Genomic DNA, 24,277 nt, shown 5'->3' with positions numbered 1-24,277 from the left:
GAGTGGGACTCGAACCAACGACCCCCGGATTAACGTGCAGGTGTCGCATGCAATTATGTCCTCTATGCAATACTATACGGTTTTGCAGACGGACCCAATTTCATTAAGGTGTTAAGCCGAAAACATTGCTTAGAAAATTACTTTACTAAGCAACAAATTATGTGGGAACCAGTGGTAACAATGTTATTTTTCTGACATGTTGGCTGGTATAAACCTATTTCAGCTAAGCAAGCTTTGTCCGTGCTTAGTCAGTTATTGTGCTAATACTTGCTTTTTGGAAATTGGCCCTGCATGTCTAGTTGCTAGTTTAAGGCTATAATTTTTTGTTGTTATTTTACATAGATTGAATATTCCATGTTCATACAATAGGCAAGTTGGCATACCCTTTATATCCAATTCTTATAGGATCAGTGACCCGTCAAGACTGCATTCAGACGAACGGGAAGTTTCGTTTCCCATGAGTTTTGTTATTTAGTTTCGACACTCCCATAGAAATCTTTCTGTCTCCAACTTTGCGGTGAGTGAAGTCAAATTGTTCAGTGTTTGGTGCACTGATTCAAAAAAGGGACAAGGGAATGTATTCCTTCAATTGCCTGTATGGAAATGTCATTTCAAAAGGTTATAAACACATGTGTTCTTGTGGGAATCATAGTATAATGTTGTTGTATACACCAACGCGTTTTACCATAGGGCCTACTCACAGTATAGGCATAATTCACAAAATTGTGAATAAAACAAAACTACAGGCAAATCACTCGGTGGATTTGACCCCACGACCTTCGCATTGCTAGAGCAGAATGTACGTCATAACTATGTTAACATTAAACAGTTTGTTGTTATTTTGTCTTTAGAGAAAGTTTCTAAATTGATCACCGCATGATTGCACAGGGCATTTATAACTTGAAGTCAACTTATGATTTGAAAATGATTTTTCATTAATTTATTTGAATTGGTCAAGCAATTTCTTCACGGCTTTTAAGTATTTAAAGAAAAGTATGGCTTTGGTTTATATGAAACCCCTCGATTGCCTTAATCTTAATGTCAATGCAGATAATACGTAAGAACATGGTGAACATTTAAGGTGGTCGCGTTTTTGAGATTTCGCCCAATATGCGGAGCTTATTCACGAAATAAGAGAAAATAACGCTTCTCAGAGTCAAATTTTAACGTACATGTATACCACATTACCAAACTTAAAGGCAGTGGACACTATTGGTAATTGTCAAAGACTAGCCTTCACAGTTGGTGTATCTCAACATATGCATGAAATAACAAACCTGTGAAAATTTGAGCTCAATCGGTCATCAAAGTTGCGAGATACTAATGAAAGAAGAAAAAACCCTTGTCACACGAAGTTGTGTGCGTTTAGATGGTTGATTTCGAGACCTCAAGTTCTAAACTTGAGGTCTCGAAATCAAATTCGTGGAAAATTGCTTCTTTCTCCAAAACTATGGCACTTCAGAGGGAGCTGTTTCTCACAATGTTTTATACCACCAACCTCTCCCCATTACTTGTCACCAAGAAAGGTTTTATGCTAATAATTATTTTGAGTAATTACCAATAATGTCCACTGCCTTTAAGTGAAATGTTTCTCAACATGCTTTATGCTGTAGGTCTCATACGTTTCCGTTAATGTTGAGAGTGGTAACCAAACGCATTCCTTCCGTATGATAATAACAATAAAGTACTGTGTATAACATGGTAAAGGAACTGATAATAATAATAATAATAATAATAATAATAATAATAATAATAATAATAATAATAATAAGACTTGTAATGCGCACATATCCACCCTGCTGGGTGTTCAAGGCGCAGAAAATGAGCGAAAATAAACAGAATAGTGAACTGAACTGATTGTCCAACAACAGTTGTATACACAAGCTTGAAATTATCATAAACGATTAAAAAATGCTTGCATAAATAGCTCGTTATGATAAACACACGAATATTATTCTGCAAGATCAAGACTAAAAATATAAAATCAAAAACACCTGTCCTTCAATAGCCAATTATATCCGCTACTATTGTTCAGAGGGAAACTCACAGGTGCATCGTGTTATTGTGATATTCTAATGAGGATCCCAAACGCGTATACTAGAGTGTATTATTTTAAATAAACCGGTTTGGTTTTTAAACAAAATGGCACTCGATGAAATACTTTCATATTATTTTGTAAGGTTTATTCTGCTTTCACACCACGTGTATGAAAATATACCATTCTCTCAATAACATTGTGGTAGTTCGTGGCACACCCCAGTTTCACAACCCCCTCCTCATCTTCACTTCCTCTGAGATCGGACTAAATCCATACATGAATTGTTCAATACATTACCAACCTTCACCCCTTCAAAAAATGTAGACCTATGGCCCGGCTTTCCCCCTATAAAACATGACACAGAACGAGACAGTATAAATGTACGTGTGCCACCTCGACGTGTAGCCCCCCCCCCCCCCCCCCCCCCACCCCCACACACACTTCCATCACTCGGATCCTGCCTCCCCATGAAATCGAAATAAATTTACAAGAGATGGTTTAACTACTGACCTACCTACCCGTCTTTAAAAAAAAATGCATTTTCCCCTCTTGCCCCTTTCCCAGCCCCAAAAGAAATTCCGAGTTTTACTAGAGTGTGACACCTTGACGTTTAGCAACCCCCTTCCTCTTAGCAACCCCCTTCCTCTTGCCCACCCCCTCCCCGGTGAGAGTGTTCAGACAACTCGTCCGTCGGACAACTCGTCCGTCGGACAACTCGACCGTTCGGACAATTTGACGAATTGTTTATACAATCGTCACACAACTCGACTTAGGGTCAAGACCAAGACAAGTCGAACGGTTGAGCTGTCTCAACCGTCGAAAAGTCCGAAAGGTCGAGTTGTCCGACGGACGAGTTGTCCAACATCCCATGTGAGATGGGGATCTCACAAATGAAGGGTCCGATTACCCCCGTTCTGCCCGACCCCCCCCCCCCACGCAAAAAAAAACAAACTCAGGATGAAACAGTAGCAAGACATCAACAACAGACTGAGATGAATTTAGAATCTACAACTGAATTTAAGTGATTGGCTAATTTTTTATTTAGTCTCTCATTTACAATTTCTTTTTTTTACGAAAATAAGCTAACTGGAGAAAAAGTGTGTGAAAAGTAAAACATGTTTGTATCTATAGTCAAGATAAAGTATTTGAAAAAAAGGAAAATTTCGGAACATGTTTTGGATTCAAAGAATTTGAAAACTACTGTTCAAAATATAAAACCTTAATTTTAAACCTGTACATACTATTTAAGAAGAGTAATTAGTGAAAGAACGCAAAAGTTAGTAAACGAAGTTCTTTTCTTTAACTATACGTTTTTAAAAAAAAAAACTTGAAAAACACTAATTTTAAAACATAACAAATAAAGCGCAATTTTTGTTAATGTTACTTGAAAACAGTTTGATGTAAGCATATTCGTGGCTTTTTTTTTTTTTTTTTTTGCATTGAAAACAACAAATTAAAGGCACTCGTCTAAATCATGAACTCTTTCACAAGGTATACCTTTGGTTTTTGGAACCGCTTGGTTGTTTTTTAGTAATTAATGTCAATGTATCAATACATACAATAAAACTACAAGTGGAAATTTCATTTCAAAATGTGGAATCCGTAAAAGAAGAATCCGTAAATGGAGTAGGCCCACACAATCTGAGAAATATTTCTCGGTTTGAAATGCTTTCAATCAGAATTTTGTTTTTCAGAACTGAGAAGTCTCCCCGAACACCCGAACAATCTACTCCGCGGTAGTAGAATTAAGCAAGACAGTTCTCTTAGAACAAACTCTACCTGGCAAGTAGATACACACAGGGTGTTGCCTCAAACCAAATATATATTGATACCTCACCATGCAATGCCTCAAATCCTACATGCGTTCAATCCCTTTCTCTATAATGACCACATTCGTTTTAAGGAAATCGTTTCCCAAAATGTTAAACATTATGAACAGCTGCAGTGCTCCTAAACAAAGCAAATTTGGCTTGACATTAATTTTTGTAAAAATTACCAAGAGACCCTCAATATTATTTTCGTAAATGCCCCCATATACGGTGCAAGTCCCATGTGCATGTAATCCTATATTCAACTATCAGCAGTCACCCTTGTCGTCTAACCCTTTCGGTTTGTATGTATTAGCTAGAAAGCTTATCACCAATACACCGATCTTCTCGGTTTGGAGTCAACAATGTAATAATCTTGTAATATTTAAATATGTCATCGAAATATGTTTTCTTAAAGTATAATTACACTAGAGTCTGCTTTTACAAAGTTTCTACCTCCATGGTTTAACTAAAGTGACATGCATAATTGATTCAACATTTGAAAGTATTTTTATTTGTTAAATTGCTTTTTGAGGTTGTTTATAAGTATGGCGAAATCTCAAGTCTGCTCATTAAATATTTCTCACTTTTTGTATCCCATCATATGCATAAAATAACAAACCTGCAAATATTTGGACTAAATTGGTCATAAAGTTGCTTAAAAATAGTATAAGAAAAAAAAACCTTGTTGCTTCAGGCCTTACGTCTTCTAATGTTTTATATTATGGACAGCTCTCCGTTGTTCGTTACTTGGTAAGTTTTTACACCTACAGTGATTTTGAGTAACTACCAATAGTATCCAGTGCCTTTAAAAGAATAAGATTAAATCTAATTCAAAATTTTGTTTCTAGGAGGCCTACTTTAATCTCATAATCCGGAGACAGAAAGAGAGACCATGCCACCGTTCACACTGAAAAAAAAAAAAAAAAAGGGTTGAAATTTACCGGGATTCTGGATCAAAGAAAGCCAGACACTATTTTTGAGGCAGGCTGACCGGAAAGTGTAGTCAAAAGTGGAATTGTATCCATTATTATGCGTCTGTTTGACCAGTGACCGTACCTGGGTCATCACAGATTCAGCTTGACACAGATTCAGGGTCAAACTGACTCACAAATAGGTCAGGCCCCACGGGACCTTAGTCAATTCTGAACCGGGCGTTTTATAGAGTAATCAAACTACACGTCGATCTGTTTTTAGATGAAAAGAGGCGACACTTAAAAAGGAACACGTAGTTTTCTTTGTTGACAATGTAATGCGTCATGCTAAAAGCTATTTGCATTATTGCTTTAAAAGAGTTAGCCTACATTTGTTAGCCATACGAATAAGCTATTAGCTGTTTGCTGTTTGTCCATAAGACATGAACGGTAAATAATGTCAACAACCCCGTTTTACATGCTATATTTTACATTTGAAATAAATGAATTACACCATAAACTATCAGGTTTTTGTTTGTTTGTTGTTTGTTTGTTTGTTTGTTTGTTTGTTTGTTTGTTTCCCCCTTAAAATAATTGATATAATTTGATTGTATTTGATTTGAAATGGTTTAATAAAAACAAAGACCATCGCAGCCAAAAATTTACAAACTTCATAGAGTTAAAAATATAGCATCCACATGTTTACAAAAATTTAGGCAACTGTTCAAGGCACTTGAAGTTAAGAATGCACCGTAACAAAAACCAAGGGGGTCTGACATATGGACCTGGGTCAGTATGGTCCGGGGTATGTGTGTCAAAATGACCCTAAAATGTGTGGAACTGACTCCAATACTGAGTCAACTACGGCAGTCCAATACATCTATTTGTAACAAGTCTAGGACCCTGGATGATCCAGAAACGATTCAGGTATCTGACATGGCAGTTTTTAAAGACACTGGACACTATTGGTAGTTGTCAAAAACTCGTCTTCACAGTTGGTGTATCTCAACATATGCATAAAATAACAAACCTGTCAAAATTTGAGCTCAATCAGTCATCGAAGTTGCGAGATAATAATGAAAGAAAAAACACCTTGTCACACCAAGTCGTGTACTTTCAAATGCTTGATTTCGAGACCTCAAATTCCGTTTCGCACAATGTTTTATACCACCAACCTCTCCCCATTACTCGTTACCAAGTAAGGTTTTGTGCTAATAATTATTTTGAGTAATTACCAATAGTGTCCACTGCCATTTAGTGAAGCATTGTTTTCTATAACAAACGACAACAATGCACCACTGCACTTTACAGAGGTGTTTAAACAACAAATCACATCGCACCATTTTGAATTTTAAAAAAAAAACGAGAAAAAAACAAAATTAAAATGAACTGATGCGGGACTTTTAACCTTTTAGGCAGCCCTTCTTCTTGTTTGTTTGTTATTATTTGGTTGTCTGTTTTTTATCGCCATCGAAGTAAAACAGTTAAAATTCCTTTTATTATAACCAACTAGTACATCTATTATGAAACCATACTAGCCAGACATACATTTTAAAGATGTACAGAGTGAACTAAGGTTGTTCCCAATTGGGTAATGATTAATTAATTAAAAAATCGTTCAAAAAGATTGCATAATTTTGGGTGTATGGAAGGTTTAATTTGAAAAGGTTTCTAATCAAAGACAGTATTTCAGGCCATAACATAGCAGTAACTTTGATTTCATACAAAGCGCTTATCAACGAGTATTTACAGGCAGTGGACACTATTGGTAATAAACCTCACTTGGTAACCAGTAATGGGGACAGGTTGATAGTATAAAACATTGTGAGAAACGGCTCCCTCTGAAGTGACATAGTTTTCGAGAAACAAGTACTTTCCACGAATTTGATTTCGAGACCTCAAGTGTAGAATTTGATGTCTCTAAATCAAGCATAGTATGAAAGCGCACAACTTCCTGTGGCAAGGGTGTTTTTTTCTTTCATTATTATCTCGCAACTTCGACGACCGATTGAGCTCAAATTTTCACAGGTTTGTTCATGCATATGTTGATACACACAAAGTGAGAAGACCGGTCTTTGACAATTACCAATAGTGTACACTGTCTTCAAAAGCACAACAGACAAGAGATGAATGCAAATTTCTGACACCAATTCTACCAGAACAGTCAACATTACCAAAGGTGAACTCACGTGAACTAAAACTTTTCCCCAAAACTGAGGATTTGGTCCACTTGGAGAGAAGCTTTTCTTGATTTTGGTCTGTAATTATCAATCAAAACGTGGTTGATATGGATTTTCGGACCAAAGTATAAGTTTTGTGAAAAATGTTTGAGATCACCTGAGTTCTCCTTCGTAATTGTTGCTGTTCAAATTACTCTCGTATTGGCACATTATTGTTTTTTAGCATTAACCTTAAAAATTTGCAATTTTCAAAAATCAACTTCACAAAACCACACTATTTAGAGCATGACTTTGAAAACAGTCTTCATGTTGCCTTTTTTTATCTACTACTCAAAATCGCCGTCTATGGCATGCTCATATGAAGGATTTGACTGTGAGATTGAATTACTCTGAATGCTGTCATCCGTCTGGAATGCTTCGTTGACATTCTGATACCTCGTACCAGCTTCCCCGGTCTCGAAGTCATTCGCAACCTCCTTGTTGGTGTTCTCCTGCATCTGCATGGTCTCCCTGCCGCCCTGGAAGTCTTCAATGGGGAGCATGTCACCGTCAAACCCGTCAATGAAGTCATCTTCACCCTCTCGCCTCAACGAAGTGCCCCTCAGTGACTTATTAACAGAGTACCGTAGCCCGTCTTTGCTCCTGCTTCGCGACTCGTCGTGGTGCTTGGATCTATCCACGCAAAGGGCACATGACACGATGGTTATGACAATCAAAATAACGAATCCAATACCCGCGATGATGACTAGAGTCAGCCATGTTGGAAGCAGAGAGAGCTGCTTGATCTCCACCCCGGCTTCTCCCACGCCGACTTCATTCACAGCACGGCAGTAAAAGTCCTTCCCGATGTCATCCGTAGTAAGTGATACCTCAACTGAAGACCGGTCTTCGCTGAAGGTACCTGTCTTGTTGACTGGGAGTACGATCGTGGGACCGCTGCTCAGCTCCGGGTAGCCCGATGCCACACACCTTAGCGTGACTACAGATGTCTCAAACAACTGGACGTAGACTGCACTAGGAGTGATATCAACCTCAGGTTCAAAACGAACGTTCATTGAAGTTTCTGTCTCGCACAGACGAGGAGTGGAGGCTGATGGGTGTGTCTCGCTGCATTTATAGCGGGACTGGTGATCCTCACTCGATAGTCTGACGTCTGCTGAGGTGGTCACCATATCGCCTCTCACTGTTGTTTTTCCCGGTAGCTTGTCTATGGCGTTGTTCTCCTTGACCCTTTCCCAGGCTAGCTCGGGAAGAGGTACACCCCCTCGTGAGGTACATGTCAGAGTTAAGACGTCACCTTGTTTAAATACTCCATTCTGGCCGTCTACTCCAACAGGGCTGCTCTCACATTGAGGGTTTGCAGTAAGAGGTGCTACAGGAGCATCTAAGACGGTCAGTCTGGCTCCTGCCTCCTGAGCTACAGACATCTCATTGAAAGGGTCGTTCAACAGACATATGTACCTCCCAGCATCCTCCTTCTGTACCTCAGAGATACGGAGGTTAAATTCTCCTCGATCCAGACCGCCACCAAACTGAAAACGATCGAACGATGCGTGTGTGTTGTAGTTTGGCCCAAGGGTGAAATCCGAAGTCGAATTCTGAACGATGTTCCAGAACACTTGCTGACGGCCAATGTTTGTTACGGAGCAGTAGATTGTCACGGGGAAACCCACGGCCGCTGATGTGTCCTCCGGTGACACCTCAAAAGTGGTTGGCTCAGTCTGTGACACCACGACAGCAGCAAGTGTCACAAGAATGACGGTGACACAAGACAAGAATGTACAGTACATGGACGCCATCTTTGATTGCTTTGGACGAAAAGTCAACAGGTTCACTATACAACTAATCCAAAGTGAAAGCTTGGTGTGTTCTTGCCACTAGTTATCCCTCACAGTATGGTCGTGAAATGACTCAATGTATTCGCGAATTATTATCGATTGTACTTCACCATAGAGCAAGGTTTCACCACACAGTCAAGAAATATAACACACGCTCTCTAATCATCAGTAATTACAAACCTTCATTACAGATGCAGTATATCACAGTGATGAGGACGACTGTCAACGTCAGTGATGGGAAATCTTCAACAGGTGAAAATGTTCTCGTCTGAGTTTAGGTTTAGACGAACGAGTGCCGAACCGTGAGGGGAATTCACACTCAAGTTGGGGTTGTTTTTGGATGGGCTGGGCGCGGTTGCGTAAACCTGGCCTGTGACAGTGAGAGGCTTGTGGTACTGTCAGACCACATTGTTTATTTAATCCCACATATTATACTTTCCCTCAAGGCCATTCTAAACTTATAAACTTCAATATTATATTTCAAATATTATCCAGCAACATTTTAACATACCATTCTGACTTTGGAAGTGTCCACTTATATCAAATAATCTTGAGGAAAAAAATACTTAAAGTTTTAAAGTCGGTTTTTGTAAAAACGCGTCTGCTTATTGTGGCACCCCTTCGAAGCAAAATGCATTGGTCCGTTCTGGTGTCTTTTGTTCTGGTTTTAGCTACACTACATGTACTGGATGAGCCTTGCTTGTTTAGCTTTCACTGGGTATGCTCCATGGTATAATCACAATAGGAGATATTGGGCGTACTATTGGCGAAGGTCGGGGGTTAAGTTATCTTTCATGATCTACGTGGGCTGTATCTTATAAAGGCATGCAGTATGTACAACGGTACATGGGTTGCTATTAGTATTATTATTATTATTATTATTATTTATTAGGCCAAGAATCAAAGACAGTAAATTTCCACCAAAAAACAGTGTGTACAAAGCATAGTACAAGTTAACAGAATCGTTGGTTGAGCAACCAAGGAAGACAACATGGGTATGTGTGGGGGACCTAAACAAAATAGGCTGGTGTATAAAGCGCACCGCCTAGCTCTCGCAACTTTGGCCCGGGTTCGATCCCCGGCTAGGTACCATGGCACAATTTCAAAGAGCTGCTTAGGCAAACTAATATTGCTTAACATTTTTTTCTGCTAAGCAAAAAAAAAAAAAGGTGCATGGTGGCATCCGTTTAAAAAAAAAGTATTTCTCGTTATGCATGAATTGTTTGGCGTTTAGAGCCATAGTGGCCAGTCTCTATGGGTGTGTGTTGTTGTACACATATTGTGACTCACTACAATAGAGCTGGAGTTCACGGTATTTTGAGGTTGCGTTTCTGTTTTGCAATACTGGTGGCTCTGAAGTGGGCGGATACAGTGTTTTGCACCCTCAAATACAGAACGCGAAACGCTATCAAGTACAGCAAGCCAAAGTTCTGAGTCACTATTGCTATTCAGTGAGGAATATTAGTTGGTGGTATAGGCAGAACCATGGGGCAGAAACTACTTTCTCTTTACAATTTTGGGCAATGGGCCTCGACGCCCATCTCACCTTAATTTTGCATAATCATTAATATGTGATGGCATTCAAGAGTGGGCAAATTACAAGACCACTGTGACCCATTTAAAATATAACATAATACTAATACAATTTATTATTATTATATTTATTTATCTAGGTCTGTTGTTTCTAACGGTTTAAAACTTTTGTCTTATTTTGTTTGCATTGTTTAATCTTTTTATTGTTAGGCGCATTGAGGAATCTGTGATTCATATAGTGCGCCTTATAAATGCTGTTAATTGTATATCCTTATCGTGCACATTAATGAAAGCATTTATTTTCATATAAAAACACTATTTTGAAATAAAATCAAATAAAATATGGTCCGGTAATCCACCCTTTCATACTGATCGTCCTTTGTCCTCACCATTATCTCCCATTGGTTCATAGCCAGCAATTTTTTATAAAATAGAAACTTTGATTGGCTATAATTTTCCGCCTTTTCTGGATCCCTTCCCTTAATCCCTTCTCCCTTTTTTCTATAAATGGATATGTTTGTGTTTGTACGAGTTTATGCCTCTGAAGAAGGTCCGGTTTGGATCGGAACCCAAGGCCATCTACCCTACTCATTTCAAATCAAATAAAAGACATAATGCTTATTTTGGTGTTGTTATAATCGTTTGTTATTCGCATACATTTATTTTACTTATACAATTTTTTTATAATTTTTTTACAAGTCGTTGGTTTTGTATGTGTTCAATACTAATAATCGTTTAATAATAACAGAACAGGAAATGTATCTGGAATATTATGAATAAAACATGAACCGAAACTACGAACGAATTATAACTAAGGCTTACGCATTCAAAGGCATTGTATTGTATTGGTAGAGCTGCTGACAAAATATTCACAGACACTGTTTGTGTTTGTGTGATCGACCACACACATGAAACAACAAACCTATAAAAAGTATGGCTTATTCAGCTTTGTGAATAAAATAATAAATGAAAACTATACACGGTTTCAGCTACACTCAATGCCCTTAGTTAGTTAGGGTTGTAACAGCCAAAATAAGCAGTTGCATTTTTTGTTTGTTTATGATTTTCAGGTTGAGTTCTTTTCGAATAGAAGAAAAAATATTTCACAGGCAAAAACGGCTCTGGTAATATAAACTTTGTAAAGCTTTCAATTCAAAGGCAGCGGACACTATTGGTAATTACGCAAAGTAATTATTAGCATAACTTCTTACTTAAGTTGGTAGTGAGTAATAGGGAGAGGTTGATAGTATAATACATTTTGAGAAACAGTTCCCTCTGAAGTGACGTATAGTTTTCGAGAAAGAAGTTATTTCCACGAATTTGATTTCGAGACCTCAGAATTAGAATTCGAGGTCTCGAAATCAAGCATCCGATGAAGGCACCGTACTTCGTGTGACAAGGCTGTTTTTCTTTCATAATTATCTCGCAACTTCCACGACCAATTGAGCTCAAACTTTCACAGGTTTGTTATTTTATGCATATGTTGAGATACACCAAGTGAGAAGACTGGTCTTTGACAATTACCATTAGTGACCAGTGTTTTTAAATCGTGATGCATGCTTTTCATACAAATCCCGTATAATACGTTTAATGTGTGACACTTTTAGCTAACAGTTTGGTACCATTTTAATATTGACTGAATTATTATTAAAACAAGTTTAGATTCTAGTTTTGATTTGGGGATTTCAGCACGTGTTGTAATCTTTGATCATGGTGCAACCATTTTGGTATTTCATTCCAACCAATGTAACCAAACCGAGGCTGGAGGAAAAATTAGTCTGTCCCCTTTTCACGAAATAAGAATTGAAACTATTAGTGTCATTGTGTACAAAGGGAATGTAACCAAGATGGCTACTACAGTGTGACAAAGAGTCAGTTAGACATCATATCAGCATGACCGTGAACAAAAGGCAACATGGTAGAGGGACAATTTTTGATTCAACAGACCTTTATCACACAGTCACCATATTGGTCATGTTCCCTGTTGCCAATAACAGTAATGAATGCTAACATTCATTGCGAAAACATGGCACCAGACTATTGTTTCGTCCAGCCTCAGTTTGGTTACAATGAGTTGGATTGGAGAATCAAAGACACGTATATATATATCACAAAACAGTAACCCAAACTAAACACATTACTGAATGTGTTGCCACTGAAAGTGTACCTTTTTATTTTTAACTAAATGTTAGCCTACCCATTTTTCTGGAGGATTTGCATTGCAACTGCATATTTTGACTGATCACCTTATGACCCAAACAACTTTACCGCACAATAATTATAAAACAGAAAACAAATTATGTCAGTTTAAAAAACGTTAAAGACAGTGGACACTATTGGTAATTGTCACAGACTAGCCTTCACAGTTGGTGTATTTCAACATATGCACAAAATAACAAACCTGTGAAAATTTGAGCTCAATCGGTCATCGAAGTTGCGAGATAATAAGGAAAGAAAAAAAACCTTGCAACACGAAGTTGTGTGCGTTTGGATGGTTGATTTCGAGACCTCAAGTTCTTAACTTGAGGTCTCGAAATCAAATTCGTGGATTATTACTTCTTTCTCGAAAACTATGGCACTGCAGAGGGAGCCATTTCTCACAATGTTTTATACCATCAACCTCTCCCCATTATTCGTCACAAAGAAAGGTTTTATACCAATAATTATTTTGAGTAACTACCAATAGTGTCCATTGCCTTTAAATACATAATGAAGTATGGTAGTTTAGACTTAAGCTTAAAGGCAGTGGACACTCAAGTTGGTTATTACTCAAAATAATTATTATCAACCTTACTTGGTGACGAGTAATGGGGAAAGGTTGTAGTATAAAACATTGTGACAAACGGCTCCCTCTGAAGTGAGGTAGTTTTCGAGAAAGAAGACATTTTATTTCGAGACCTCAGATTTAGAAATTGAGGTCTCGAAATCAAGCATCTGAAAGCACACAACTTCGTGTGACCATGGTGCGACAAGGGTGTTTTTTTCTCTCATTAATATCTTGCAACTTCGACGACCGCTTGAGCTCAAACTTTCAGAGGTTTGTCATTTTATGCATATGTTGAGATACACCTGTGAAGTGAAGACTAGTCTTTGACAATTACCAATAGTGTCCAGTGTCTTTTAATACAACACTAGACTCTTGAAAACAGCGTTCCCACCGATGACATGAAAACCTATCATTGACCGATAGTTGTGCCTGGTGCACACACGCGATTTTGCATTGCTTTTAGCCATGTCACACGAGGCAATTTACAAGCAACCAGCTCCAGGCAATCCCAAATAGTTAGGAAAAGGCATTCATAGAAATTATCACCGTATTTTTCTTGTGAATCGTAAGAAATTGATAGGAAAATGGTTTTACCCCCATTCAAATCAAAACCAGCAAAAAAAAAAGAACCAAACTATACACCCGCACGGCTACCCACAATAAAAGTCATCTTAAACATGCAGCACTTCTACGAGACAAGCTATAAGCTGACTTTATGCAACAGAAATGTATTAATCACTTAGGATAAGTTTCGTCACAAAATGAAGCTAGGAATATGTTTTGTGATATGCAACGAGAATAACGTTTCATGTTTTTTAAACAATAATATTTGAGCATTAGCAGGTATAAAACAACATTTGTACAATTTGCATGGCACTTTTTAAATTGTTATTTAGTAGGGATTTTTTTAATATAAAGTCATTTGTAAATCTTTGAAGGAGATATGAGTAAATGCTTTTAGCGAATCCCAATACTTTTTTTCACGAAAGGTGGTGATTCAATTTCGAGTAAACAGCGAAATAGTAACATACCCTGGTATGTTTCACAGTCATTAATGGCCTGCAAAGCACCAGTAATATAACATTTATTATGTATACATTAAAGCTAACAATTAAAACTTCATACAGTTGATTTGATCATAATTACTGAAATCGTGTTCAGGAAAATTCATCCAAAAACTTTACAATTTCTACGATGTTATTTTACATTCATTGAGCCTTTTCTTTTTACACAAACAGCGCTATAAAAAGAAAATAATCAGTCGGATTTTAACTTTACTTAAAAACGTCATTTTAAAAAGTATTTTCAACAAACATTCATTAAAAGTGTATTTCTTTGCACACACACAAATATTGCCCCTTCAAATCCCAACGAGAAATGATGGGCTTTCTGAGCACTGCAAATTTTATTTTTATTTATTTATAACATATAGAGCTCCTCTACAACAAAATATGTGGCATTCAATGAAATGTAGATAATTCCTTCAAACTAACCAAAAGCCGAAGATTAATTTCCCCAAATCGCTAATGGCCTGACTTTTCGACAGCGTCTTTCTCGTATATTGCCAAACTGTACAAATGACAAGTTGTAATTAAAACGTGGAACTTGCTGTCCAATAGCCTATTTTATATAACACCCAAGCAGATCCTTGCCATTTGATTGGAGGATTGTCCGTCACGTGATAGCAAATAAAAGTACCATTGCACGCTGAGTCACTCACCGTGCTTTTTCGTTCCATCCGAAAAGTACCATTGCACGCTGGCGTGCAATGGTACTTTTCGGATGGAACGAAAAAGCTGAGTAAAAACATCACTGCGTGTGCGTGTCTTTGGTAACGCAGCAGGTGTTACTGCAAGAAGGCATAGTAAAATTACTAGCATTCGGCTTCTACAGTTGAAATTGTTTGTTTTGAAAGTTGTATCTTTCAATCAAAATGACAAAGATCTACTTGGATGTTATATAAAACAAATAATGAATGTTTTTCATTCGTGCAATGGTGCGAATAATATGTTCATTCGTTGAAAGCTGGAATGTTCCATTCAACTCGGCTCCGCCTCGTTGAATAGAACATTCCATCTTTCAACTCATGAACATTATTCGCACCATTGCACTCATAAACATTCATTATGTGTATAATAATGCACAGGCGCCATCTTTGAAGACACCATAATGCATGTTTGGAAACCCAGTTAACAAATAAACTCAAGCTGCCAATATAGGTGTGTATACCGCAATTGCTTCAAAATTGGCGCGCACTGATGGTAGCAAATACTTGTTGCTTGGACTCGGTTGGGCCATGCATTGACCTCGGTTGACCTTTATCACGCTGTCACCATGTTGATCATGTTCCCTGTTTCCATAACAGTAATGAATGCTAACATTCATTGCGCAAACATGGCACCAGACTATTATTTCGTCCAGCCTCAGTTTGGTACAATGAGTTGGAATGGAGTAAAATCAAGATGATGACCGCACCGTGATAAAGGTCTATAGCTCAGCACAACAATATGCTTACCAGAATAAGGTTACCAGCCAGACTATCATTCCACAAATGTACAATCTGCGACTGGTATCTTGCCTATTTCTGCTTAGCAGACAATAATTGTTAAGCAATATTTTCTGCTTAAAAGCAACTCTATAAAATTGGGCACATGACAACAGGATCTCGTTCGAATTCGGACCTATGTTTCAAATTTGAGTTGAAATAATGTGAGCAGAATCTTAAAGGACGCGTTGCCTTGGATCGGACGAGTTGGTCTACAAAAGGCGTTTGTAACCGTTTGTTATAAAATGCATATGGTTGGACTCCCATAAATGGCTGACCGTGTTAGTTCGCAGAGTTAAAGGAAAACCACGCAATTTCGAGGCAAATGTGTGTGGATCATTGTGTTATACTTTTACAACACCTTTCCAACCATATGCATTTTATAACAAACGGTTACAAACGCTTTTTATAGACCAACTCGTCCGATCCAAGGCAACGTGTTCCTTTATAGTGGAAGAACTTAAGACAAATCTACTGGGACAAAGTCTGCATCAGGCTCAGGTGAATGCGGTACTATCTCGTCCCCTTCGAAGGCCCCATTGACGTTCTGGTATCGTGGGCTAGCAGTCTCCCCAGTCTCGTAGTCATTGGTGGCCGTCTTATCAGGATTCACGTGTGAAGACTCTTGCCCACCCTGAAACTCCTCTATTGGAATCATGTTATCGAAACCATCGTCCTCTTTCTTCATCGAAGTCGGCCTGGAGGAGTTTGAACTCCTGGTGGCGTCGTCGTATTTTGATCTATCGACGCACAAGATACAGCTAACCAATATGATGAAGATGAATATGACCGCGGCAATGCTGCCGATGATGACAAGAACCAACCACGTCGGGATTGAAGTCGACTTCAGGACGTCCATCGTATCTTCCCCTATGCCGTCTTCGTTCTCTGCTCGGCAGTAGAAGCTCTTCCCGACATCGTCCACGGTCAGTTCAACCTCAACCAGTGACTGGTCGAGCTCACCGAGTGGGTAAACAGCCGACTTATTCACGGGGAGCATGATGGCAGGTCTACGGAAAATGGGGGGATTGGCGTGCGCTGTGCAGCTCATCGTGACTTTGACTGTGTCCAGTATCATGACGTTGACCACGTTTGGAGTCATATCGACCTCTGGTGTGTACAGAACGTCCAGGAGGGATTCGGACCCAGTGAACGGCGTCTTGCAGGTCCGAGGTACCGCCGTCGATGGATGCTCCTCCGTACATTTAAAGTACGACTGGTGATGAAGACTAGTTAGCTCGAGTGACGTGGTCGTCATCACCACATCGCCGATCACAAGCGTTTTGCTCAACAGTCTTTCCTTAAAGCCGTTCAAATAAACCACCTCCCACGACAGCTCGGCTAGGGGTACGCCCCCTTTAGAAGTGCACGTCAGCTCCAGTATATCCCCCTTGATATATTGCCCAGGCATCAGTACGCTGTTTCCCAATGGGTCCCTTTGACATTTCGGATAGCTTATCCCAGGGGCCACATCACTGTCTAGGACGGTCAGACTTACTCCGGATTCGATCGCCGAGGCCATGCCATCTGAGGGGTCGTGCACAAGACAGACGTACCTCCCGGCATCTTCCTTGGATACGTTTGAAATGCGAAGGTTGTACTCACCAATCACGTCCCCTACTATCTGAAAACGCGCGTAAGAGGCGTGCTCGTTGGTGAAGGGGCCGAGAGTGAACTCTTCGGGTATGGCATCTCCCCTGGCGTTCTTGACGATGTTCCAGAACACCTGGTAGTTACCTCGGTTAGCGATGGAGCAGTAGATAGTCACAGAATGTCCGACTGCGGCAATCGTGTCGGTCGGACTGGTAGAAAAGATAGGGATCTTATCCGACTGCACCAAAACGCAAGAGAACACCACCATTACAGTCATAACACTCCACAGTTTCGTATAGTTCATAGACGCCATGTTGGTTTCAAAACTCACGACTGCAAAATGTCCTACTCCCACAGTGCTCTTCACGCTCTGTAATACTGATGAACTTGACGGGTTCTCTGACACCAATAAAATCAAACAAGTTCACGATAAGTTCCAATAAGTTCTAAAAAAAACACGCCCAATACACAAGGTTCCCTTCAAAACATTAAGTGAGTGTGGTATGTCTGTTTAGTAGGCGAGTTGTAGCAGTGTAATTCCCAGTCGTACAGTCATATCGAACACCCTTTTTACTAAAATCAGTCATCTGAATCAAAAGGTGTGACTAAGGCACTGGTATTGTTTGGTACTGCCAAACTCAAACGCGCATTATGAGAGGTCAAGGGTAACACTTTTGAGACTTTCTGTTCAAAACAGTTGAATAGACTGATTAATAATATACCGTTTTTGGCACAGACTGGGCTTTTGGGTTTGTTGACTGCAGTGAAAGCTGGCCCAAATTTCATAGACCCGCTTAAAGGCACTGGGGTTGATTTCACAAAGAGTTAGGACTCGTCTTATCTCGAGTTAGGACGAGTAACTCGTCCTAACTTAGGATTAATCTTAAGGTCTGCATGCTACATTGCAGTGTTGGGACTCGTCCTAAGTCCTAAGATTAGTCTTAAGTTAGGAAGAGTTTTGTGAAATCGACGGCAGCCGTGTTAGGAAGTGTTTTGGCACCTTTTGGTATTGTCAAAGAACAGTATCCTCACTTGGTGTATCCAACCATACGCATAAACTAAAAATTCGGTAAAAAATGTGTCAAACACTTTTGGTAATTGTCAAAGACTAGTCTTCTCATTTGGTGTATCTCAACATATGCATAAATAACAAACTTGTGAAAATTTGAGTTCAATTGGTCGTCAGAGTTGCGAGATAATAATGAAAGAAAAAACACCCTTGTCGCACGAAATTGTGTGGCTTCAGATGATTGATTTCGCGACCTCAAACTCTAAATCTGAGGTCTCGAAATTAAATTCGTAGAAAATTACTTCTTTCTACTCGAAAACTAGGTTACTTCAGAGGGAGCCGTTTCTCACAATGTTTTATACTGTCAACATCTCCCCATTACTCATTACAATGTAACGTTTTATGATAATAAATATTTTAAGTAATTACCAATAGTGTCCTAGGCTTTTAAGAATAATGTGTCCCCGTTTAGCTATATAGATAGAACTATGAGTAGAGTTTTAAAAAACCCTGTTTTGGGGGCACAGACTGTTTGTTTGGTTGTTGATTCTGCTGTGTGAAAAGCAGGTCTGAGGTTTGGATAGGGAGGTTTGCATAGGGGGAAGTCCAGACTATTCATTTGAAAGAATAGTGCATCCCCTTGGGCATAGCAATCCTCTTAAAAAGAAAACTCAAACAATTTGAAAACTGGTCTTTATTGGCACGGTGTACGTGTTTTGAAACCCGAAACACATTTTGTTCTCCTGAGCCAGAGAAAAATATCAGGATTGGCTTACAGCCCGGGATTGTGATGGATATTCAAGGTTTCAATGTTTATTGTTTCCACAGTAACGAATGCAATACAGGCAAAATATGCACATGTTCCAAATAATACAGTTAAAGGAACATTACATAACTTGTAAGAAACAAAAATCGTGAAGATCACAGATTTACATAAAGCTTACACGATCTAATGATGACGACAGTTGAAAACATCCCTTGAAATTAAGCACTGCAAACTTTGTAATCGGTTGTTCACTATTCTCTCGTGACTAAGATAAGCCAAGCGGAAGTAAATACACTTTGATGAACTACAGGGGAGCTCACTAAGAAGCAAATCTTATACGCGTCTAGTCCCAAACAGGTACGCCCGTTGAGCCCAAACCAAACACCCATGTAACTTCAAATACATAGGTTGGATTAATTGGCAAAAACATGGGTGTTGTGTGAAAACAATTACACCACGGGTGTAATATTATTAGCGTTGTTGAAAACAAAATAATGATGTAAAAGGGTACAAAATCCCGTGTGTCCGAGATATCGCGCGATTACACGCATGGTTTACCTGAATGAACGGTTGGTGCTTGATATCTGGGGGGGGGGGGTGCCGCTGCTGCATGCGCCTTGATTAAAGGCTACATAAAACCTTACATGTACTTGGATGCTTGGTAACAGCAATAGACCTTATGCATTGACGTCATCCAGCGGCCATCCTAGTGGAAAAACGGTGACGAAACAATCGAAAAGCACAGATTTGTACGCGCGGCGCACAGGATTGGCCAATGAACAACCTCCTTTTGACCTCTAGGTGAGGGCGCCCTACTGAAATGACGTCATGTGGTGGTGCCTTTTGCTTAGCAGCTCTATGAAATTGGGCCCAGTCGTCGCGTGTGACGCGCGTGCAAGGGGTCAATACATGGCGTCATCAATTTGCCTCTGGCAATCATATAAAGCCGTGTCCGCAGGCTACAGCTTGATCGCCACTTCATTATGCAATGACGTAACGTCTTTGGTCACACCCTTAGCAACAGTCGTAGCTGTGGCTCGTAGCCGCTATTCGGTATACGGTCCAAGTATGGCACTGTGGAGCCAGGGTGCAATACAATTAATTGTTAAAGATGTTATGTCAGATTCTTTGCCCCAAATATTAAAAAATATTGTTTTTTTGAGTGAATGGTATTTCAAAGAGTATCACCCGCTCTAACGAAACAAAGTTTAACTTTTACTTTTAATGGTCAGGAACCATGACACAAATTTAAAACGTTTCTCATAAGAATTGGTCACGTGATATATTGTCGGGATCCCGACAAAAACTAATTTTGAGCACTTTATTTCACTGCTACTAATAATTGGCGGACTTTTTCGAGCAATGGCTCAAATGAAAGCTTGTTACTTTCTCGACCCCCATCAAAATACCTATTGAATTTTAAATGAAAATTTTTTGGTCAAATCGGCCAAAAATTTGACATAGCATCTTTAATGCGCATGTAATGTGTATCAGTCGTTTACATGGCTGGAACATTAGACTACAAATCAATTATTTTTAGGGGAACAAGGGGATGCACAATTTTAATCGAACCAACATTTTAAACATTTAAAAGTATTACTTCATAAAAGCTTTTATTCATTTTTTTTAATCTCAAAGGTCCATATTTCAAGGTGTAGCACATTGGGCGTGGGCATGTGCCCTGCCTCCCTGTAGCGTCGTCATTGTTAAAAACCTTTGTCTTTTTATAAAGTGAAACTATTCAAACAATTTCCGTTTCTTTCTCTTCTCTTATTTGCACTGAAAACAAAAACACTTTCTGTGCGAGTTTGGGCAGTGTTGATTTTGTGACGCGGGGCTGTTGTTATACTGTACGCTGGGTGGAGTCTATACTACTTGAATCGAACAAAAAATGGAGTTCGAGTGTCAAGGTTGTTCGAACAAAAGTGTCTCTTTGATGTGCAAAAAGGGATCACTAATGTCTGCCTACATACGTGATACACGCTTGCTACCCAGTTTACTACATACACTTTAACCTAAATACTTGGAACAAAATTATTTTAATAACGCAGACTGAGTACAACTAAACTGAACAGTTGCATCAGAACAAAGTTTTTTCAAAATGGCGGCAGATTTCTCAATCGTTGTTGTCTGCCTGTTAGTTGCCTTCCATGCAGTCTCGGTGTCCGTTGCTCAAACTGTTGACCAGTTCTCGGAGGCTGGTGGGTTGGAAGGAAGCACAGTGCGGCTGTTTTGCCAAATAACCGACCGAGGAAACTACGGAGTCTTCTGGTACATTGAAGCTGGCGAATTGCTGATCTTAAGCTTCGATTCTGCCGACTACGTTACGAACCGTCCGAAGTTTAAAATTGAAGAAGACTTAACAAGTGGATACTTTAACCTCACTATTCATGACTTGAAGATGACGGATGAAGGTTTATACGAATGTCTGTTGTCTGATGGGACGTATACCATCAACGGAAAGCCAGGGACGGTTAAGATTTTGCCGCCAGTGGCACCTCCTGGAGACCCCGTATGCTCGGCGAGCTACAGGACGCCTCTATCTGAAGGGGATGAGATTTCGGCGTCCTGTATGACCGCCAGTGGAGGAAGACCAAACTCCCAGCTTACATGGCAGGGTTTGAACGGTCAAGTGGGTCTGGCCGGTCCTGGGCCTAACCATACCGTGATATGGGACGCCACACCGGCATATGATGGGGCCGTGTTCACATGCCACGAGGAACACCCGGCACTAGATGGCTACGACAGATCATGCACAGTAGGACCTCTCACCGTACTATACGCACCCTCGGTGATGATTTCGCCATCACACCCAAAATCCAAACTCGGTGAGTTGATAACTTTAACATGCTCTGCGTCAGCCAACCCACCCATACAAAGAATACATTGGTTTCATGGGAATACATCCCTCCCCATCCCGATGTCTAATTCAACCAACTCGACGACTTCTCGCTTCTCCATCGAAGAAGAGCGAGACTCGAACAGGATTTTGCTCTCATCACATCTCAACATCACCGAGGTAAGAAGCGAAGACTTCTCGACCGAAATAACGTGCAGAGTGTGGAATGCAAATGCTTCAAGGAACATAACCGTAACACTAAAAAGCCCTACCGTCCGGGTAAAAGATAACAACGACGTGGATAATAACTCCCTAGCCCGGAACCCCCTCCTACTCATCGCCGTCGACCTATCGGCACTCGGTGGCCTCGCTCTAATCGGGATTCTGTTCCTCGCCGCACCGCATCTCGGTTGTCTGGTCAGCGATTCCTACCGGCAAAAACGGCGGGAAAAACAACTACAAAAACAGCTCAAACGGGAGAAGAAACTCGAACAAAAGGAGAAGAAACGTTCATCAAAGAGGGAGAACAATTTAGTCCCGATTCAGTTTGAAGACACCGAGCTGGAGATGTACGAGCAGCCGATACAGAGTGGTTTGCAGGACAATAGTAACAATAATGCCGAAGAAAGCGCGGGAAGGACCCCTTCGGACCATTCAAGAAACACCAGCTTGTCGAAACTCAGTAATTGCGTAGTTGAAGTCGACAACACGATACTCGAAATTACATCGCCCTAGTAGTAGTTCATAAAAACCCTGGGTGAAGCAGTAGTTCTGAGTTACAAAGTTTTTGCAAAAAACGTTGTTTGCTACACTGCAAACACTGAGGTGTCATGCCACCATGCGCATGTCACATACTTATATAGATAATGAAGAGAGAATTTAAAGGCAGTGGACAATATTGGTAATTACTAAAAATAATTGTTATCATAAAAACTTACTTGGTAACAAGCAATGGGAAGCTTTTAATAGTATAAAACATTGTGAGAAACCGCTCCCTCTGACGTAACGTAGTTTTAAAGAAAGAAGTAGTTTTCCACGAATTTGATTTCGAGACCTCAGAATTAGATCTTTAAGTCTCGAAATCAACCATGAAAGCGCACAACTTCGTGTGACAAGGGTATTTTTTCTTCCATTATTATTTCGCAACTTCGACGACCAGTTAAGTTCAAATTTTCACAGGTTTGTTATTTTGTGCATATATGTTGATATACACTAAGCGAGAAGACTGGTCTTTGACAATTACCAATAGTGTCCAGGGTCTTTAAATAAAATAGGGTGTTGAAATAACACCAATGTGATTTTGTTGCAGAAATAAGTGTTGGTCTCTTCCGTAGATATAATGTGTCACAACACTTGTGGTGTAAATTTTAACATCCCAGTTTTTGCAGTGTTCGCCATGTTTCAGTAAAACAAATGTTAAAATTCACATGTTCCCAATTGAAACACAGCCAAACAGCCACGGGCTTAACTTCACTAAATTAATCGAGCACACAAAATCTGCTACAGGCACAAACAGAATCCTGCTTGCTGAAACAGGTTACCAGCCAAAGTTTCATAGAGTTTACTTTGTTGCCAATGGTTCCCAACACACTGTTTTGCGTTAGCTAATAATATTAATAAATCTACTATACGCGGTATTTTCAAGTGTAGTTTCAACAGCTTTATAAAACTTGGCCCTACTGCTAGTTTGCTAGAGTTGAACGGTCGGCTCAGAAATAAGCACCAAACACCACACAGCTCAGTACAGATCAATTTGTGGATTTATCGGGAATTTCAAATTGATGAATGGTGTATAAAGAGCCTGTGATTTGTTGCTGTTGTATTATAGCTTGCACAATTTTACAGATAATCAATTAAAATTGCTTTATATGTCACAGAGGGCACGTATCTATATAAAGTTTAAACCAGTGATAAAAAAATGTGTTCACCCCAAAAATTCGTATTGCAAGCTTTGCATACCCATATGACGTATACGCCTATGTTATTGTCATTGAGCATAATATCAATATCCATACCTTGGGTATAAAACCTTATTACATTTTCCCTAACCACACTACTCAAAGAGAACTGATTCTCAAAAACGCTGTATACTTTAGAAAGCTGTTGTACAACCAAGTATACTTGGTTAATAGTTAATAATAAATATATATATTTATTATTATAATTAATTTTAAGAAAGCGTACAGGGAAGGTGTTTTTTTTATCAAGATCATACTTATACGTGTAATCGGAATGCGAGTTTAAAGGCAGTGGACACTATTGGTAATTACTCAGAATAATTATTAGCATAAAACCTTACTAGGTAACGAGTAATGGGGAGAGGTTGATAGTATAAAACATTGTGAGAAACAGCTCCCTCTGAAGTGACGTAGTTTTCGAGAAAGAAGTAATTTTCCACGACTTTGATTTCGAGACCTCAAGTTTAGAATTTGAGGTCTCGAAATCAA

General features: G+C 39.5%; 3 protein-coding genes across 3 annotated transcripts; 1 reads left to right on the top strand and 2 right to left on the bottom strand.

The window, feature by feature from the left end:
* Positions 1-6,802: 6,802 nt before the first annotated feature.
* LOC117296293 (hemicentin-1-like) lies at positions 6,803-9,305 on the bottom strand. Its single transcript, XM_033779142.1, has one exon. The coding sequence runs from the start codon at positions 8,737-8,739 to the stop codon at positions 7,267-7,269; it is 1,473 nt and encodes a 490-aa protein (XP_033635033.1). The 5' UTR covers positions 8,740-9,305; the 3' UTR covers positions 6,803-7,266.
* A 6,699-nt stretch (positions 9,306-16,004) lies between these two features.
* Positions 16,005-18,030, bottom strand: LOC117296256. The gene has a single exon (XM_033779099.1). It carries the CDS (start codon positions 17,527-17,529, stop codon positions 16,084-16,086), a length of 1,446 nt encoding a protein of 481 aa, XP_033634990.1. The 5' UTR covers positions 17,530-18,030; the 3' UTR covers positions 16,005-16,083.
* A 2,369-nt stretch (positions 18,031-20,399) lies between these two features.
* On the top strand, positions 20,400-22,780 carry LOC117296295 (cell adhesion molecule 2-like). The gene has a single exon (XM_033779144.1). The coding sequence runs from the start codon at positions 21,093-21,095 to the stop codon at positions 22,563-22,565; it is 1,473 nt and encodes a 490-aa protein (XP_033635035.1). The 5' UTR covers positions 20,400-21,092; the 3' UTR covers positions 22,566-22,780.
* The last annotated feature ends 1,497 nt before the right edge of the window (positions 22,781-24,277 follow it).

The sequence above is a fragment of the Asterias rubens genome, chromosome 11, assembly GCF_902459465.1.
Source record: "Asterias rubens chromosome 11, eAstRub1.3, whole genome shotgun sequence".
Lineage (NCBI taxonomy): Eukaryota > Metazoa > Echinodermata > Asteroidea > Forcipulatida > Asteriidae > Asterias > Asterias rubens.
Note: the sequence above shows the minus strand (reverse complement) of the source record. Positions and strands in the feature narration are given on the sequence as shown.

Bases quoted from the DNA above. Each gene is read 5' to 3' on its own strand.
- LOC117296293 (XM_033779142.1), bottom strand. From the start codon at position 8,739: ATGGCGTCCATGTACTGTACATTCTTGTCTTGTGTCACCGTCATTCTT.
- LOC117296256 (XM_033779099.1), bottom strand. From the start codon at position 17,529: ATGGCGTCTATGAACTATACGAAACTGTGGAGTGTTATGACTGTAATG.
- LOC117296295 (XM_033779144.1), top strand. From the start codon at position 21,093: ATGGCGGCAGATTTCTCAATCGTTGTTGTCTGCCTGTTAGTTGCCTTC.